The sequence below is a fragment of the Callospermophilus lateralis genome, chromosome 13 (assembly GCF_048772815.1).
Source record: "Callospermophilus lateralis isolate mCalLat2 chromosome 13, mCalLat2.hap1, whole genome shotgun sequence".
Taxonomy (NCBI): domain Eukaryota; kingdom Metazoa; phylum Chordata; class Mammalia; order Rodentia; family Sciuridae; genus Callospermophilus; species Callospermophilus lateralis.
Window position 1 is genome coordinate 76,767,374 of NC_135317.1, and position 18,403 is coordinate 76,785,776.

Consider the following 18,403-nt stretch of genomic DNA (forward strand, 5'->3'; position numbering starts at 1 on the left):
CTAGACTGAGGTGGAGAGGAAAGCCTGTGCCAGCTAAGATCCTTCAGCTCAAAGAGGTAGCTTGAGCCCATGTCCAAAAATGCTCTACAGGGTCAGAAGACCCTCTCAGAGCACAGCCTCTCCCACTCCCTGCTTCAGCTCAGAACAGAAGTGGGTCTCCTGGCCAGGCTTCCAGAATGGAGAGAGCTCTCCAAAGTTAGAAAGACCTGCCTGGCAGATCTAAACAGAGCCAGCTCCACCCTGCGTCCTCTCCCTCTCCGCCTGCTGCCCTGTCCCTACCCCACTGTGCTCCTGGGACAACCTCCCTACCCTAATAATCACCTGAAGGAGACAGCAGCCAGCCTCACCAGGGGAATTCCTCTGCCCTGAGATTCTGTCCCAGAAACGCACTGCGCTGGACACCACGTGGCTACTTCTCTACAAGCTTCTGCCTCCCACTCCCTGCTCCCTGACCCCCAGCAACGCCCAGGCCAAAACACCAAGATTAAACACAGAGGCAAACTCACAGCAGTCTCTTTCTCCTTGGACTTCATCTGTACAATTCCAGTAGGAAATCCTGTTGCCAGCAGAGGGGGCCAGAGGTCCACACTTGAGGAGAGCAGGCAGTGAGGGTAGAGATGGGGTGGCTAGCAGAATCCTGGGGAGTCTCTAGTAGCAGCTTCCCCAGGCAGAATCTCCATTCAAAGACGTGGATTCTGCACCCACTTGAGCCTGGAGAGGCACTCAGGCCTTAAATACAGAGGACCAACATGAATCATGCTGATAGGGCAGGCAGTTCAAGAAGGTGTGAAAAGATAAGAAGGGCCCAGTGCTATCACTGGGGACCAGTGTCAACGCCTGCAGCCAAAATCACTGAGACCAGGAGTCCCCACACCCCAGGCTCAAGGAAACTGTACAAACATGTGCATTGGCCCATGACTTGGGGTTTGTGAGAACAGAAGTCTGGCAAAGCACATTACACAGTTCTCAATTTCTGGGGCCACTCTGATCTATAAGGTCAGGGGACACTTCCAGCCAGAGTGCTTGGTGTCAGAAAAGCATCTGGTATTAATCTTTATCCTGCCACCTGCTAGCTAGGCATCCCAGCAGGCACTGTCCATGCTTTATAACCACAATGGCCAACCACAGAGTGGCCTGGATGAGGCTCAGGGGAATGAGACCAAGGCATCTAGAAATGGTGAATGAGCTGAGCCTTGAGACCCTCCCTGCAGCTTAGCCTTAGTACCAAGGGTACATATAATCATTGCCACCCAGGGCCACAGTGAGAAGCCCAACACATGGTAGGTCTCATTGAAATAGATGACTGATCCTGAGGCCCTTCGCCACAGGTGAATGTGCACATGTGCGCGCGCACACACACACACAGCACAGTATTCCACGTAGTACCTGAAGATTTGGACTGGGACATAAAAAGCCAGAAAAGTAGCTGCTAGATGGAGCAAAGGTAGACACGGGAGAGCTGCCACAGGCATTAAAATAATGGGCTCTTAAAAGACACCAGCTGCTACCAGGTGCCATGGTGCATGCCTGCAATCCCAGTAGCTCACGAGGCTGAGGCAGGAGGATCATGAGTTCAAGACCAGTCTCAGCAATTTATCAAGACCCTAAGCAATTCATTGAGACCTGTCTTTAAATAAAACCCAAAAAAATGGTTGGGGATGTGGCTCAGTGGTTAAGCGTCCCTGGGTTCTATCCCAGGTACTCATCCACACCCCACCCCACCTCAACCCTAAATAAACAAACAAACAACAACAACAACAAAACCACCAGCTGGAAAGTAACTTTCCTTTTGCAAAGAAAAAATGCTGCTGGGTAAATGTCACTGGGTGCACTTCCTAGTAAGTCTTGGCTGTCCCCCTCAGCCACTTCCTCCCTGGCCTGGCTCAGATGAAGGTTGCATCTCAGGAAAGGCAGGGTGGTCACCTCAGTCCACAGGACCAGGCAGCTGGGCTGTGGCTGGGGGCTTCTGGCCTCACTCTCTCTACCCTTCCAAGTGGAGACGGAGTCTGGGGGTGACAGATGGGATCCTATCATGTTGGAAGAGGAGGCTGGAGGGAAGCCTCGGTTCTGAGCACAAACCATTCCCTGCACAGACGGCAGGCTCAGTTCTTTCTTTTGCCGGTTCCCCTTATCTCCCCCCGCCCTGCCCCATATCCTTTTTCCTCTTCCCATAATTTTAACACCATGCCCCTTCTTTCTTTAACTTTTTATTTTTTAAATTTGTTTTTTTTTTTTTTTTGGTTTTTGTAGTACCGGGGATTAAACTCAGGAGCATTTTACCACTGAGCTACACCCCCAGCCCTTTTTATATTTTATTTTGAAACAGGGACTCACTAAGTTGCTCAGGCTGGCCTTGAACTTGCAATCCTCCTGCCTCAGTCTTCTGAGCAGCTGGGATTCTAGGTTTGCGCCATGTATCCAGGTCTTTAACACTTTAAAAATATTTTTGTTTTTTAACTTTGCCCCTTCCCCTACCCTTGCCTTTAAAAAAATCTTTCTACCTACAACTCTTTCTCTTTAAAGCAAATAAAATAAAAATAGGGCTGGGGGTTTAGCTCAGCAATAGAAGACCTGCCTCGCATGTGTGAAACCCTGGGTTCAATCTTCAACACCACAAAAAAATAAACAAAAATTGAAAAAGCACAATCCACACATTCTGTAGGGTGAGAAACCTGAGAAGTCATAGGTTTTAGGAGCAAAGACTAATGCTAAAAAGCGGCTAAATTTAGTGCCTTACAATACAAAGTGAGGCTTTAGAAAATCTCAGGCCCCACCTGTGCTGTGAAAGTCTCCAGAGAGGACTCCTCCTTGGACAGCTTCCCCACTGCTCACCAGTCCCTCTGGGAAATGGGGACTGCCATTATTCAGATGCCCTCCCCCACACTGAATTTCAAGCCTGGCCAGAAGGTGCACCTTAGGAACTCAGGTTGCCAAAGGTCTCTGCTTTCCCTCTGGGGAGATGACAGAGAAAGGTCAATATTCTTCAGCATGAACTAGGCAAGGTTGGTGTGTTTCCTAGGTGCACATGGAGAGGTCCAGAGACATGAGTTGGAAAAGAAGAACCCCGCAAGCAGGAAGCTGTGGCATAGCATCAGCCCTACGAGCCACGCGCGACCTTCCAGCTGCTCCAAGGAGGAGGCTACTATCTCTTCCCCTGCAGGTTCTTTGCTGGTCCAATGCTGTGGAGATGACTGTTTAGGGAGGCCTCTCTGGGCATGGACACAAGCCCAGATGTTGGGCAGTGGAGAGAACCACTGACCTGGCTCACTTTTAGGCAAGGAAAAATGTGTGCCAGGCAGGTAGAAAGAGGATGATTTCACGCCTTTATAGCTACTGCTTCACCAGAGGGGTATACTGAGAACAGGCTCAAGATAAAGGGACTCAGAGAGAAACTTGCATCTCCTTTCTGGGCAATTTTTAGGATGCACAGTGCTCTCTCCTCCACCCTATGTGCCAAGAGCGATTGAGAAGGATTCCTTTCTAAAGGACAGGATTTGAAACACAGACTCCTGTGGGCTCCTGCTGACTCAAGGGCTCTGAGCTGACCACAGGCTGATGTGATTAAATGAGAAATGTGCATGAAAGCACTTTGCTGTGACATGCTGTTCAACAGACTGTGGACGCCAGAAAGCCCTTCAAAGGGACATAACCGGCACATCCTAGGGGGCATGCCCTCAATGGCCACTGGGCCCCCCACAAAGTCAGCAGACAGGCACAGGCCCAGATAATATTTGGGTCTGAAGCTGCCTTCCCAGGCAGTGAAGAAACCTTATATCATGAAGTTAATGTTACGGGGCACTTGTCTTTCCAAGGCAGGGTTTGCATTTCCAGCTGCCCCAAGGAGGTCCCCTGGGCACAGTATCACCATGGATCTGGCTGAGCTTTGCTGAGCATGTTGAATTATTCACTAGCTATGGATACCAGCCCAGCTCCAGGGTCTCGGGGGTGGGGTATCTGGAAAGGAAAGGAAAGAGGATGGAAAGATGTTCTAGAACCAGACTTGGGGGAAGGTCAAAGTGGTCAAAAGAAGCAGGAGGACCACTGAGCTGGCCTCTAGAGGATTTGGGAAACAGGAACTGGGGGCACCAAGAGCAGTCTGCCAAGCTGCCTGCCTGCGGCACCCCAGACTCCTGTCCCTGAAGTGAAAAGCAGGTGGGAGGGGCATTACACTGCAGTTCAGGGGGGCCCTTGATTCCCTAGAAGCCTCGGGGGAATGCAATGCCGGGTGTGCTTCATCTCTGCTTCTATTTCGGAGCCCTTTGCCCTGTGGGTGTAAATACAGAAAGTCCAAACTGCCTACGAAAAGAGAGAAGAGGTAGAAGCAGGGATCAGGTTAAGGGTACTGTATTTCCATTGCCTCACGGAGCCCGAGGGTCACGTTTCTCATCTCAGGGATGTGGCAGATCCAGGGAAGAATGTGCTCGCCAGCTCCCAGTACCTATGCTCACATCCCCAGCGCCGGCTCCACACAGAGCTCCATGACAGAGCTCCTCTTGCTGCTGATTGTTACTGGCTCTGGTGTGGGGGCTGACACCTGAACCTTGAGCATACCTTCCTGTAGGCAGCAGGCAGCAAAGCGTGTCTGAGGCAGCTGAGGCTGAGGGAGGAGGGTGAAAGCCTGGCTGGTGTCGCCAGCATCCCCTCAGCCCCCAGGGGCTAAGACAGAATTCCTCTCCTGCAGGTTGTGGCCTGGGTTTAGTGACAAAGGGATTAAAAGGCATGACTTTGGGCCAGATACAGTGACACATGTGGCTCAGGAGGTTGAATCAGGAGGTTCAAAGCCAGCCTTAGCAACCTAGTAAGGCCCTAAGCAATTCAGTAAAGAGCCAGTCTCAAAATAAAATATAGAAAATGGCTGGGGATGTGGCTCAGTGATTAAGCACCCCTGGGTTCAATTTCTAGTATCAAAAAAGAAGAAAAAGAAGGTATGACCTTGGATCTTGGATAATACATACATATTATATATATAATATGTATATACATATTTTGTTGTTGTTGTTGTTTGTTTGTTTGGCAGTACTGAGGGTTGAACCCAGGGCCTCACATATGCTAAGTAAGCACTCTACCACTGAGCTACATCCCCAGTCCCTTGGTAGTAACTTGGAAGCTTCTAACTCATCCCCAGGATCTTGGGAAATTCTGTGCTCCAGAGCCAGAGCTAACCTAGAGTGCATGGAATACTTCCATTGAGAAGGAACATCAGTAGGTGTCAGTGGGAAACAGATGAACACAGGTTGATTTTGGAGACCAGTGCGTTGCTGAAGCAAGTAAGCCAGATTCTGTTCCAAAAGATAAGAGCATGCTGCTGCCTGGGATCTCTAGAGTCAGAGATTGGGGGCAGAGTCCTCGTTTGGGGGCCCCTCTCTAATTGGATAGGACCCCAACAAAGCAAGGGGCTTCACCTGAACAAGAGAAATTAAAATCAGATAAAGGAAAACAGTAGCTGTTTAGGCACCATAGCATCTACTTCTGCATGGGGACCCAAGGCCCCCAGGAAACCATTGCTGAGACAGGGAGCAATGGCGCATGGCAAGTCACAGAGCCACTTGCCTAGCCCGCCAGAACCCTGGCTGGTGGCATGGTCTCAGAAGGCTCCTCTGGGGAGTTGGGCAGAGAGCCTCTGGCTCTCCTTTTGCCCAAGAGACATTTCCATGCAGAGAGGAAGAGAAGAGGGTAAAGAAGACGAGATGGGGTAGAGGAGAGGGACAGAGATAGCAGCTGAGCTTCCCAGATGTCCATGGGTGTATGTGAGTGGCGGGTGAGTCAGGAGGTGGCTGCAACCCTGAAGCAAGGCCCCTGTGGCCTCCCAGGTAACCAAGTCTGAGTTCTGTCTATGAGCTCAGACACAGCAGCAGCCCTGGGTCCCAGTGGTCTGCTGTCCCCAATTACCAAGGGAACACATTTGGAAACCTCCCTCAGCAGGACCGGCCACACCCACCTATGAGCCAGCAGACTCCCAGACATAAATAAACTAGGGCCTCTGGGTGCATGCCAATCTCTCAGGCTTCTTGGCTAGAGCCAAGAAGGGTGGCCCCTCGCTCTCCATCCTGTAAACAGGGGTGCTTATTTATGCTGGGGCAGAGAAGAAATCCAGTTGTTTAAATCTGGTAGGGAGTGTACGGAAAGGACAGGATGTCCAATCTGCTCTGGGTTAGGTGATGAGCTGTACTCTGCCCCTTTCCCCATCTGGAACCTAAAGATAACACCTCTGCCAGCCACAGGCAAACGTCCAGTCAGGACAGCATCTCTCCACTCTTACCACATCCCTGCTCAGCAGCAGACACTCTCACCTGTGCCCTGCACCCTATCTGCCCACAAAGCCAGGGCAGCAGGTCGGCCTGATGGGAAAAGACCTCCTGCTGCTGAGCTAAGGCTGTTCAGACGCCCACCAGGCCCAGCCCCATGCTGCTCTTCCTCAGCCACACTGGACAGGAGGCCCAGTCAGGAACTGGCCATGACCCCAGCACTCTGTGCCATTCCCCTCTTGACACCCTCCCCTGGGTACATCCTGCACAAGCCCCAGGAGGGCAAGGCTGAGCGGGGACCGTGGGGACAGCTGGGGAGAGGTTCTAGACACAGAAGGGAAGGGAGAAGGGGACTATAAGCCCTCTGATTCCTCATTTTCCAGGAGCTGCTGTTCAGAACAAAAAGAAGACAAGAAAAAAAATGGGGCGCCATGTCAGGAACTCATCTGTTTTCTGAAAAGCCAAGTGGCCCAGCTCCAGCCAGCGGTCCCTCCTTCAGCCTCCTGGGCCTGTTTCCCAGAGGCTGGGGCAGCACTCTCTACTCACTTGCAATGTCCCAGTGCACCAACAAATAAGGACCCCACCACTTTACATATTTAAGACAGAGAGTGTAGTTACCTTTTTCAGTGTCACACACATAGTAGAAAGCAGAATGGTGAGGCTGAAAGGACAAATTTCGTTTGTTTTTATAAGGAAACAACTGACAGCCCAACTTCAAAGGCAGCTAATGGGTCTGGAAGGAACAAATGATGGCCAAATGATCAGGACCAAGGCTGAGCTGCTTTTCTGGATGTGAGCCCCTATCTGCGCTGTCACACCCTGCTCCCCTGGAGGCTCAAGGTCCCCTGCTTTTTCAGGGTGGGGGCTGGGACGAGCCTCGGCACTCTGCTCTGGCTGCCTCCAGGCTGGTTGGGTAACTCGACCCCTGACAGGTCGCCTCTGGTCCCAAAGCCAGCTGGTGAGCGCTGAACAATGGCAAGGGGTGTGGGCAGTGGGGGAGGCTTATGAATTAAAAATAGATGCTAGTAATCGCCAGGGAGTCTGCAGAGAGCATGTGGGCTGTGTTTACTAGAAAGAAGAATGCTTCCTATTCATGCCCCAGAGACCGCAGCTTCTCACACCAACCAATGGCCCCTGGGTCTGGGGGAGTCAGCAGACAAGGCTTCAGGGTTCACCCGATGGCTGGAAGGTCCCTTTCCCATGGGACATGAAAGCACCTCTCTCTCCTCAGGACCCCCAGGGCCATGCCCATGAAGAAGAAATAGCAACCAAGAGACAAAGTCATCCCCCTTGCTCCCTGGGGGTGTTGCATGAAATGGTCCCTGTCTATTTTAATGACTTCAGATCTCAGTTGGGTCTTGTGAGCAGACTGGAAACATGGGATCTAGTCTCCTCTCTGCCAAGACCTAGCTGGCTTCCCTGAACATGCAGGCTCTCCTTTCCTCTAGGCCTCGGTCTATTCATCTGTAAAATGGGAGATAATACCACCTGCTCCGCCAACTTCACGGTATGTCATTAAGATTAGCCAGGCAAGACAGGGAACAAAGCTGAAAGTTCCAAAGAAGGATATAGAATAGTCACAGGAAAAAACATCCGACCCCCAGCCAGATCACCCAAGAGCCTCTGGGTGACAGCAAGAGCAGAAGCCTCCCTCCTCTCCAGGCATCTCAGAGATAGTATAAAAGATCCAACAGGAGCCACGTGGTAAAGCCCTTCAGCTGATGTGCCTGCCTCAGTTCAGAACCCCCCATTCCCTGTCGGCAAACATCAAAGTCACTTGCCAGGTTCCCAAGGTGCCCGCTGCCTACCCACCCCCCACACCCTCTGTCTTCTCTAGCAGCCAGGGACCTTCCTGGGAGCCCTAGATGACCGGAGGCTACAAAGCTCAAGTTTTCCCTCCTCTTCAATAGCTGCAGTACTAGAGACCCAGGCTTGACAAGATCTTTCTAATTTGGTTTTTAAAGGTGTATTCACTGACTCACCCTGGAGAGGTGGGCCGGGCTGCTGTGCACACAGCTCTTGCTCATTAAGGGCTGAGCAGCCTGCTTCACCTCCAGCTCTTGATTTCACCAGGCCACACTCCCACCAGGCCGACGCACCCAGAGCTCAGTCTTAGATGGCACCTCTCCCAGGGGAAGCGAGGCTTGCAAATGGTGCAGTCCCGTCGTTTTAAATACTATCTATATGCTGACAACTACCAAATTTATGCCTCAGCTTGGATCTCTCCCCGGGACTCCAGACTGGTTCAACTGACTGCTTATTTGGCATTTCCCCATGGACAGTTCATAGCCATTCCAAACTTAACATATCCAAAACCTAGCTCTGATTCTACCCCCCACAAGCCCCTCACCCAGAGCATCTGTTCCATTTTCCGTCTTCCTCTGTGACTGGGTTCATGGCAATTTCGTATTTCCATCTGCTTGGCCTAAAACCGGCAAACCAGCCTTTCTGTCATGCCCTGTGTCCAATCCATCGGAAACCTTTGGGCTTGATGCTTGAAGCAAATCCAGAGTCCTGCCACTCCTCCCACTGTCCCTCCCTGCCCCTAACAACCACTTCCACTGTCACCTTGCCCCTGTCTAATTAGACACCCTGCTCAGCCCTGTCACACTGTCACAGTCTATTCTCCACACAGCCTAAAATGATTTTTTAAAAAATATTTTTTAAATTGTCGATGGACCTTTGTTTTATTTATTCATTTATTTATACTGAGAATTGAACCCAGTGCCTCACTCAGGCTAGGCAAGCGCTCTGCCACAACCCAAGCCCCTGAGTGATCTTTTTCAAGGTGTCATTCATGAATACCAAGCCTCCTAATGACTTCCCATCTCACTCAAAAAAAAAAAAAAAAAAAAAAAAAAAAAAAATCCCAAGTCTTTTTCCTGGTCTACTGGGCCTCGTGCAATCCGCAGTCCTCCCCGTTCCCTCCCAGTCCTCAACCTTGACGGGCCTCTCTGAGGCTCTTCCACGTGCTCCACTTTGCTCACTGCACTCCAGTCAGATCATGTAAGCACGCTCCCAACTCAAGGCCTTTGCACTGACTGATCTGTCTTCCCGAATTGCCCTTCCCCAGAGATACACATGATACACTCCCTCTCATTATCAGAGAAATTTTTTCTGACCCGCCTGTCAAAATAGCATGCCCACCCCCACCATCCTCTGCCACCTTATTCTGCTTTTTTATTTTGCTTCCTAGTAATAAATATATTACAGAGTCACTAGGTTATGTAGTTGTCACCGCTCACTAGGATGCAAGCTCCTGAGAGCCGGGGCTTTGCCTCCAGTCACTGCAGAATCCCTAACGCCTCGAACAGTGCCTGGCACAAAGCAGATGGTGCTTAGGGGATATACACTGAATACAGGGCAAGCAGGGAGGTGCCTGGTGACAATGCACACTGTGGCGCTGAAGAAGGGAAGAGGACAGCTCTGACTCAGTGGCTGACCAGTGAGGCTCTGCTACCGACAGATGAACCAAAATACGTGCAAAGTCCTTTTTTCCTCCTCCCCTTTTGTGCTGGGGATTGAACCCAGGACCTTGCACATTGCTAGTCAGGCAGTTGACCTCTGAGCTGCACCCCAGCCTCCAAAGCCCCTTTTTTCTTGAAGAAATCTAGAACCAAGGTCATTTGTGAAATATATGATATGACTCAATAGTTGGTGTTCAGAGACTTCTAGAAAGTCCCCCACAGGAGGGATGAGGACCTCAAAGGACCAGCCCAGGTGGAACAGGAGGAGGCTGTGCCACGTCACTGACTGTGGCTGCGGGCTGGCATGTGCAGGGGCAGCCTGGCATGGGGGAGAGAGCACTAGGCGTAGGGTCAGGAAACCCAGGTTCTAGCTCCAGCTCTGTCACTTCAGAGCTCTTGGGCAAGTCACCTCCCCTGTTTGGATCTATTTCCTACCTAAAAATTTGGGCTATACCTGGCTTATCTAGCTCACAGGACCATTTAATGGATTCATGAAAAGACATCTACAAAAGCACAGCCCGATTCGGAAAAGTGCAAAAAGCAAACCTGAGCTGCCGTTCGGTGCCAGGCACGCAGCGGGCACACGATGTTTACTGAGTGAATGAGCTTCCAAATGTTTTCAAAAGTGGAGAGGCCCAAGAACTAGAGGAACAGACAGTGCGGCTATGAGGACAGTTGTAGATCACACATGAGGAGCTGAATATGCACTGGTGACAATCTGTGGCCTTATGCCAGAGAGTCCCTGAGAACCTTGATGCAAGAAAACCCACTGGGCCGGGCACAGTGGGGCACGCCTGTAATTCCAGTGGCTTGGGAGGCTGAGACAGGAGGATTGTGAGTTCAAAGCCAGCCTCAGCAACTTAGTGAGGCCCTGAACAACTCAATGAGACCCTGTCTCTAAAAAAATATAAAAGGGCTGGAGATGTGGCTCAGTGGTTGAGCACCTCTGAGTTCAATCCCGGGTACCAAAAAAAAAAAAAAAAAGAAAAGAAAAAAGACCAAAGGAAACCCACTGGGCCTCACATCCCCCAGTGCAGGACCATCCATCGTTTCTCCTCCTCTCCCTTCTTTGCACTCTGGCCATCTTTTCCACCAGGGATCCTCTGGACCCCTTCTTCCATGTCAGGCAAGCTTCCCTGGCCCATAGGCGGGCGCCTGGTCTATCAGTGGGCCCTCATTACAGCTCCACTTCCCCTGGGTCCTCTCTGACTGAGATGACTCTCTCCCAAGTTTCGTGCACTCTGCAAGCAGGACCAGCATTCCACTGTATTCGGCTGCCCTCCCCTTCACCCTTGTGGATTGGCCTGCCCTCCTGAGGTCCCTGCCATAGTTCTCTTTCCTGCTCGGCCCTCCTCTGTTTCCTCCCTCCTGGCCACTCCCCTACTTATGCTCCCCAAAGCAAAGTATTTGTTCCCCAGGCATCTTCTCTACTGAATGCTGTGACATTTGGGGGATTTCAATGTCATGGGACAGCCATGTGATGACCTAACCTCTCAGCTCTTGTCATGTCAAATTAAATATCTCTCCATTCATTCCTTGTCTGCCACTCTATAAATACACTTTGAGCCTTGTCTTCCCTACTTCCCAATCTTAAACCCCAATGGCATCTGTTTCTCTCCCTGTATCCCTCTCAATGCACCTGCTCTCCAACCCCCTCAAGCCCTCAACTCCTTTCCCCACATTATCAGTTCTTTCATTCCCATCTCCTCTGCCAGCCAAGATTTCATGTTCTAAGCCCCCCACTATTTTTTTGGTACCAGGGATTGAACCCAGGGGCGCTCAAACCACTGAGCCACATCCCCAGCCCTTTTAATTTTTTATTTAGAGTCAGGGTCTTGTTAAGTTGCTTAGGGTCTTGCTAAGTTGCTGAGGCTGATTTTGAACTTGCAATACTCCAGCCTCAGCCTCCCAAGCTGCTGGCATGGCAGACATGCACCACTGAGCCCTGCACGGTTCAGCCTTTTGAAATGCTGTGCAACCCAAACCCCTAACTTCTCTGCCACTCTGACACCTTTCAGCATGATGTCCCAGCAACACTTCAGCTCTGCTCCTACCCTCCAGCTGCTGAGAACCACTGGAGGAAAAACAAACCACAACCCCTGGAGTCTGAGAAGAAGCAGCCAGATGTACAGATATAACCTGCAGACAGACGGCACTGAAAAAAAAAAAATGAGGAAGGGGCTTGGAGGAGGAAGCAGTCAGTGGCAGAAGTGGCGGGTCAGATCTGGCCACCTGTCCCTTCCATTTTAGCTCCATCTGTCCTTGGCCTTCTTCTCACTTGACACATACCCCTTCAAGAATCTCACCCACATCCAACCTCAGTGTGGATTTCGACTCCCAGGCTCTAGCCCCAGCCCAGACCTCTACCCCATTGACCATATGGCCCATAGGCTCTCTTCTTGGACAGCTCCCAAAGGTGCCTGCAACTCAACAAGTCCAAAGCTGAACTACCTTCCCCCAGAAATGGCTCCTGCTCCCGAGATTCCTCAACCAGAGAACGACACCCTTCCTAAAGCTGTTCAGCTCCATCCCGGAGCATGGGCTACTCCTTCCCTTCCGTTGTTTTCCATTCCCACTTTCCCACCTAGCACTTTCCATTCTAACTCCTAAATGTCTTCTGAATTGGTCTCCTCCTTTTCATCCCTACTGCTGCAATCTAGACTGCAACAGCATCCAAAATGGGTTGACTCCAGTCCTGTCCCCGCTTCCCAATCTGCTGTCTACACTAAGCCCCACAGGGACCTCCTCTCTCCAGTTTTCCAATAGCCTTGATCGCTTTACTCAACATGGTGAGATTTTGCTGTACACCCTGTGCCCTCCCAGTCCTGTTCCTGGCTAAGTTGTATTCCTTCAAGATTCAGATTATTTTTTCCTCCAGAAAGTCTTGGCCAACTCCCCTCCCTCTCACTTTTGGCTCTCCCCAGAAGCTCCCATAGTGTCCATCCTGCTACTCTGTTCACCCATCACTCACACATCTGTCTCTCCCCTAGACAGTGAGAAGCAGGGGACAGCAATGCCAGCTGGTTCATTCTGATAGCACATCATTAGTATTCCATAAATATTTGTTACATGAATAAATGCATGAATATATAAATTCATGAAGTGCAAGGCCAGCTCTTTGCCAAACAACGCTTCATGGATTTCTTCTCCATCTCCTTTGATTGGCAATAATTATAAAAATGAGCTGTGTGCAGTGGTGCATGCCTTACTCCCAGTGGTTTGGGAGGATGAAGCAGGAGGATCTGGAGTTCAAAGCCAGCTTCAGCAACTTAGCAAGGCCCTGAGCAACTTAATGAGGCCCTGTCTCTAAATAAAATATAAAAAGGGGCTGGGAAGTGGCTCAGTGGTTAAGTGCCCTTGGCTTCAATCCCGGGTACACCGCCCCCTACCAAAAAAAAAATTATATATATATATATGTATGATATCATGCCAGGTCCTATTTCAAGTATTTTACTTATATTAACTCATTTAACCCTCCAAAACCTATACTCTCATTATCTCCATTTTTAATTGGTGAAACTGAGGTATAAAGAAGTGACAAATATTGCTAAGAAAGTGGCAGAACCAGGCTTTGCTCTCCTCGGTTTTTTTTTTTTTTTTTTTGGTGGGGGTACTTGGATTGAACTCAGAGGCACTGGACCACTGAGCCACATCCCCAGACCTATTTTGTTTTATTTAGAGACAGGGTTTCATTGAGTTGCTTAGCGCCTTGCTTTTGCTGGGGCTCGCTTTGAACTAGTGATCCTCCTTCCTCTGTCTCCCAAGCCACTGGGATTACAGATGTGCAGCAATGCACCCAATCGCTCCTCTGTTTTGTTTTTTAAATAACTTCATTTTTCTTTTTTTAAAATGTGGTTCTGAGTATCAAACCCAGTGCTTCACACATGTAAGGCAAGCCCTCTACCACTGAGCCACAACCCCAGCCGGCCTCTGAGCTTTTAACTACAACAATCACTGCCTCTTGATAGCATGTTTAAGGAAAATAAAACAAAATTAATATCAGCCTGGGCAAAACATCATTCTGAAAACAAATCCCCAAACGAACGAAAATTAGCCACTTGGAGAATCCTCTCTTCCTTTTGCCCATACCTGTGACTCCTGCAACCAAGGCAGATAACTGCACGAATGGCAGCCTGCGTGAGTACCGCTAGCCATGGCCCCGTCTGGCTCCCCCAGGTCCCAAGGCCACTCAGCAGGTGGCTCTTGTCCCTAAGTCGCACCCTGAGGTGCTCCTCTTGCCCCACCTCACCTTGTCCCCGATGCCCTCGGCTTCCTCGGCCAGGAGGTACACATTGCTGCCATCGGCCAGCAGCAGGGCGGTGTCGGTGGTGGAGGAGGAGCGGGGACGGCACTGGTGCTGGTGCAGGATGGCGGCCAGGCTGCTGTCCTGGGGGGCCTTGCGCAGCAGGTGGGGGCTGCCCCGCTGGGGCTCCAGGGAGCTGCTCTTGGTGCGCCGGCTGCTGCCCCCGCCGCTGCCGCTCCCTCCGCTGCTGTGCAGGCTGGCACCGCGCTTGATGGAGGGTCGTGAGCGGATCTGCTGCAGCACGCGGTTGAAGGCGGTGGGCCGTGCGGGCAGGTCGTGCAGGGACATGGCGTAGGAGACGCGGTGCATCTCTGGAGAGCGCTCCTTCTCGTCCGGGGAGTCATGGTCAGACATGCCCTGCTGCGGCGGCTGCTGCTGGGAATCCTGAGACGCCTGATGCTCCCTCTCCCGCGACCGGCGGCGGCTGTGGAACAAGTGCTTCAGTCCGTGGCCAAACATGGAGCCCTCGGAGAGCTGCTGGATTTTCTTAAGGGGAAAGAGATGAAGAAGCCTGGTGAGTGGAAAGCTCCTGAATGCCTATTCGGTGGGCGATGAAGGTGGAGCTCTGGCCTTGGAAGACCCGCGTATCTCCTACAGCAGCTGCCTAAAAAGTCACCTGCACGAAGTTGCATTCCTGAACCACTTTTTCATTCCCAAAGAAACAGCCCCACAGAATAGGTTCAGGGTTTCTATGAATGATGCTCTAGGGCTTCAGTCTGAGGCTTATGGGTACACACAAGTAGCACTTGGCTCCAGAGCTGTATTCCTCCAGGCCGATCTCCCCCCAGCCCCAAGTTAGACCCTGCTTCAAGTGCAGGAGGCTCTTTCAGACCACCAAGCATCCATTTCCAAAGATGTCTCATTGTGACACTCCTTGGAAAAATCAGAGTCATATTAGCAGGTTATTCTGCTGTAGCCGGCAGAGCTAACTGTCCACCCAATATCTATTTCCCTTTCTTTCTTACCAGCTAAACTTCAAGGCCTTACTGTGCCTCACTAAAAGCCTCTGCTTCATCTGACTCCCTTGCAGTTGGCACAGTTTGGGCCAAAGAAAAGCAGAGTGAAGTTTCCTGGAAACACTTCTGCTTTCCTGATAAAGGCACCGGCCCTTCCTTCTTTGTCCTATCTGGAATGTGGAGGGAAAAGTCTGGGGATGCAGCAATCATATTGCAACCACAAAGTGACACAGTTAATGATGAAAGTTAACACACAAATGGTGAAGCTCAAAAGATGGATCTGGGGACTTGGTGGCCTGTGGAGCCACCAAACTGGTCATGAATGCCTACCCTGAAATTCTTATTACATGAAATAAACAAACCTACCTTTTGCTACATGTCTTTAGCCCCAGTTTCTGCTATATGTGGTCAATTTAATTCCTGATGTAGTTGGAAATGAAATAAACTTTACTTTTAGAGCCTATCATATAGCATAGTCAGTAACATAAGCAATTCTTCAGTATAAACATCAGAACCTGCTAGACAAATAAATGAGGGTTTTTCCTGTAGACTGGAGGAAAGCAAAGATGCCCTGGGGTCCAGTGCTGCCCTGGCTCCGCCCTTCCTTCTAGCGCTGCTGCTGAGATTCCCCAGCTGCCCCTCAGGCTGCACTACTGGGAGTCAGGCCACTGGATGGACTTCAGGGTGGATGCAGCAGCTGTGGTATAATTCCAGACAGCTGTTCTGTCCAGGATTGGCCTATCTGGCCAGGCCAGGCCAAGCCCTCTGCAAAAGCTTCAGAGCTGCAGGAAGAAGAGTGGGACTCAGGAGATGAGGTGAGATCCCACACTCTTAACTCCTAAGAGGGAACCCCAGAACCAGCCATGTGGGCTTACTAAGTCAGAGTAGGTTTTCACCTTGGAGGAACTACCATCATCTCAAGGCCACGATCCTTCATAAAAAATTCCCCCCAAATTATACAAATTAGCTTTCCTTTATTCTTTTCTTCTCCCCTTATCCCCGCTCCCAGAAACAAACTCAGAGAGCAGAAAACTTAGATGATGCAGAAATCAAGAAAAAAAGTCATTTTATGCTGAGCAAGATGGTACACACCTGTAATCCCAGCTACCAGGGAGGTTGAGGCAGGAGGATCGCACATTTGAGGACAGCCTTAGCAATTTAACGAGAACCTATCTCAAAATAAAAAACAGAAAGGGCTGGGGATGTGGCTCAGTGGTAGATCAATCCCCAGTACTACAAAAGAAAAAAAATTATCTGTTTTCTGAATTAGCTGATGTTACTCTTTCATTACTTTACACCTTAGTGCTGAGTTTGTGGAACTAGCACACCTACTTCTCATTCAAATAACTGGGTCCGGTTTTCATTTTTCTTCTCATTGCATCTCCCTGCAATCTTCAAAGTGGGTGAGGCCCTGACATCACCATTTCACAGGCCAGCTACGCCCTTCCCACCTCACCACGAGCTGAGGGTCTGCTGTGTTCCAGGTACCTTTTCTCCAGCGTGATTTTATTTGATTCCCCCAGATGCCAATAAAAGCAACAACTGCAGCATTTCCACCTACAGATGGAAACATTATTGCTTCTCAAGGACCTCTGTTTGAGGGCAGTCCTGGAGATGGAAGGTGGCATGGTACCAGGTTTCCCATAGGAGTCACCATTCCCTCACAGCCAGCCTGAATCCGCTCTGGGAAGAACCATGGCGCCCAAGGTAGAGTGGACGGTGGAGCACACGCTGCCAGGTGCTCGGATGGACCAGATCCTGTGCTGTCCAGACCGGGGTGAGCTAGCGCACCACCCTGGTTCTCAGGCCCACGCTGATGCAAGGCCGCCCTCCAGGCATCCCGGATGGGGCCAGCTGGCTCTGGCCTTTGCCCAGTTGCTTCTGCCAAATGGTCACATTACATATTACAAACTGTCTTTCTAGCATTTCATTGCAGATCCCTTTCTCCTGTCCTCATTCCAAAACTGGCTTCTCCAACACCGAGGCTGCTGTGCTCTCTCCCTCAGGGAGAGCATTTCCCCTTACAAGCAAGGTCCCCAGGCACATCCTTTCCCTTACCCTGGGAATCTGGTGGAGGTCCCAGGGAGAGATGCTGGGGCCATCCCTGTCTGCCATTTGCCTTCGACCCTATAATCCTTAGCCAGTTTATTTTTAAAACAAATTATCAGAGTCAGGTGTAGTGGTGCACATCTGTAATCCAAGCAGCTTGGGAGGCTGAGGCAGGAGGATCTCGAGTTCAAAGTCAGCCTCAGCAACTTATCGAGGCGCTAAGCAACTCAGTGAGACCCTGTCTCTAAATAAAACACAAAAAAGGCTGGGGAGGGGCTGGGGTTGTAGCTCAGTGGTAGAGCACTTGCCTAGCATGTGTGAGGCACTGGGTTCAATTCTCAGCACCACATATTAAATAAAATAAAGGTCCATTCAACTACTAAAATATATATATTTTAAAAGGCTGGGGATGTGGCTCAGTGATTAAGCACCCCAGGTTCAATCTCAAGTACCAAAAAAATAAAATACAATAAAAAATAAATAAATTATCAGTTGGGCATGTAATCCCAGTGACTCGGGAGGCTGAGGCAGGAGGATCACGAGTTCAAAGCCAGCCTCAGCAAAAGTGAGGCTCTAAGCAACTCAATGAGACCCTGTCTCTAAATAAAAATACAAAAAATAGGGCTGGGGATGTGGCTCAGTAGTCAAGTGCCCCTGAGTTCAATCCCTAGTACCCCCCAAATAAAAATAAAATAAATTATCAAAAGTGTTTTCCAACTTGTGCTGCCCTTCTAACCTGACACTGACCTCATCTCAGGAGCTGGAAATGTTACAGACCATGGTATTGAGACCTCCATGAAAAACAACTCCCCTTAAGAGAGCAAAAACTCTGAGGGAGGAACCAGACAGTCAGCCCCTCCTGCCCTCCAGAAGGGCAGATGGGATCCAGGGACCCAACTCATAGCTTATCAGCTATTATGAGCGAGGTGTGTGGCTTACTTATCCACACTTGACCTTATCAGCTTCAGAGACCAAGTGCATCATTAGGGTGTTATCGCCAGGACTCTCCAAGGACAAACAACACAAAGGATAAAACTACTTGAGTCACCAAAACAGCAAATTCCCAGGATCCTTAACGTTTTATTTGCCATGTATGTTCTCTTCCATTTCCTGTGTGTTTTCTCTCTCTCTCTCTCTCTCTCTCTCTCTCTCTCTCTCTCTCTTTAGATACTAGTGATTGAACCCAAGAATGCTCCATCATTGAGCCTTATCCCCTGCCCTTTTTTTTTTAAATTTTGAGACAGAGTCTCACTAAATTGCTGAAGCTAGCCTCAAACTCCTGCCTCAGCCTCCCTAGTTATAGGGAGTTACAGGCGTGCACCACTGAGCCCAGTTCTATATGTTCTCTTAACAGCTGCAGCAAATCATTTTATCACAGGATAA

At 50.1% G+C, this 18,403-nt stretch overlaps 1 protein-coding gene across 3 annotated transcripts in view; it reads right to left on the reverse strand.

The window, feature by feature from the left end:
* Positions 1-18,403, reverse strand: part of Tmcc2 (transmembrane and coiled-coil domain family 2) — a 42,768-nt gene that overhangs the window by 13,993 nt on the left and 10,372 nt on the right. For 2 of the 3 annotated variants that reach the window (XM_076831525.1, XM_076831526.1), the window contains one exon: positions 13,962-14,501. In XM_076831525.1, coding sequence (XP_076687640.1) covers positions 13,962-14,501 — 540 coding nt within the window. Of the gene's footprint in view, positions 1-506; positions 792-13,961; positions 14,502-18,403 lie in introns of those variants that run through there. The other variant, XM_076831527.1, reaches the window with a different exon arrangement.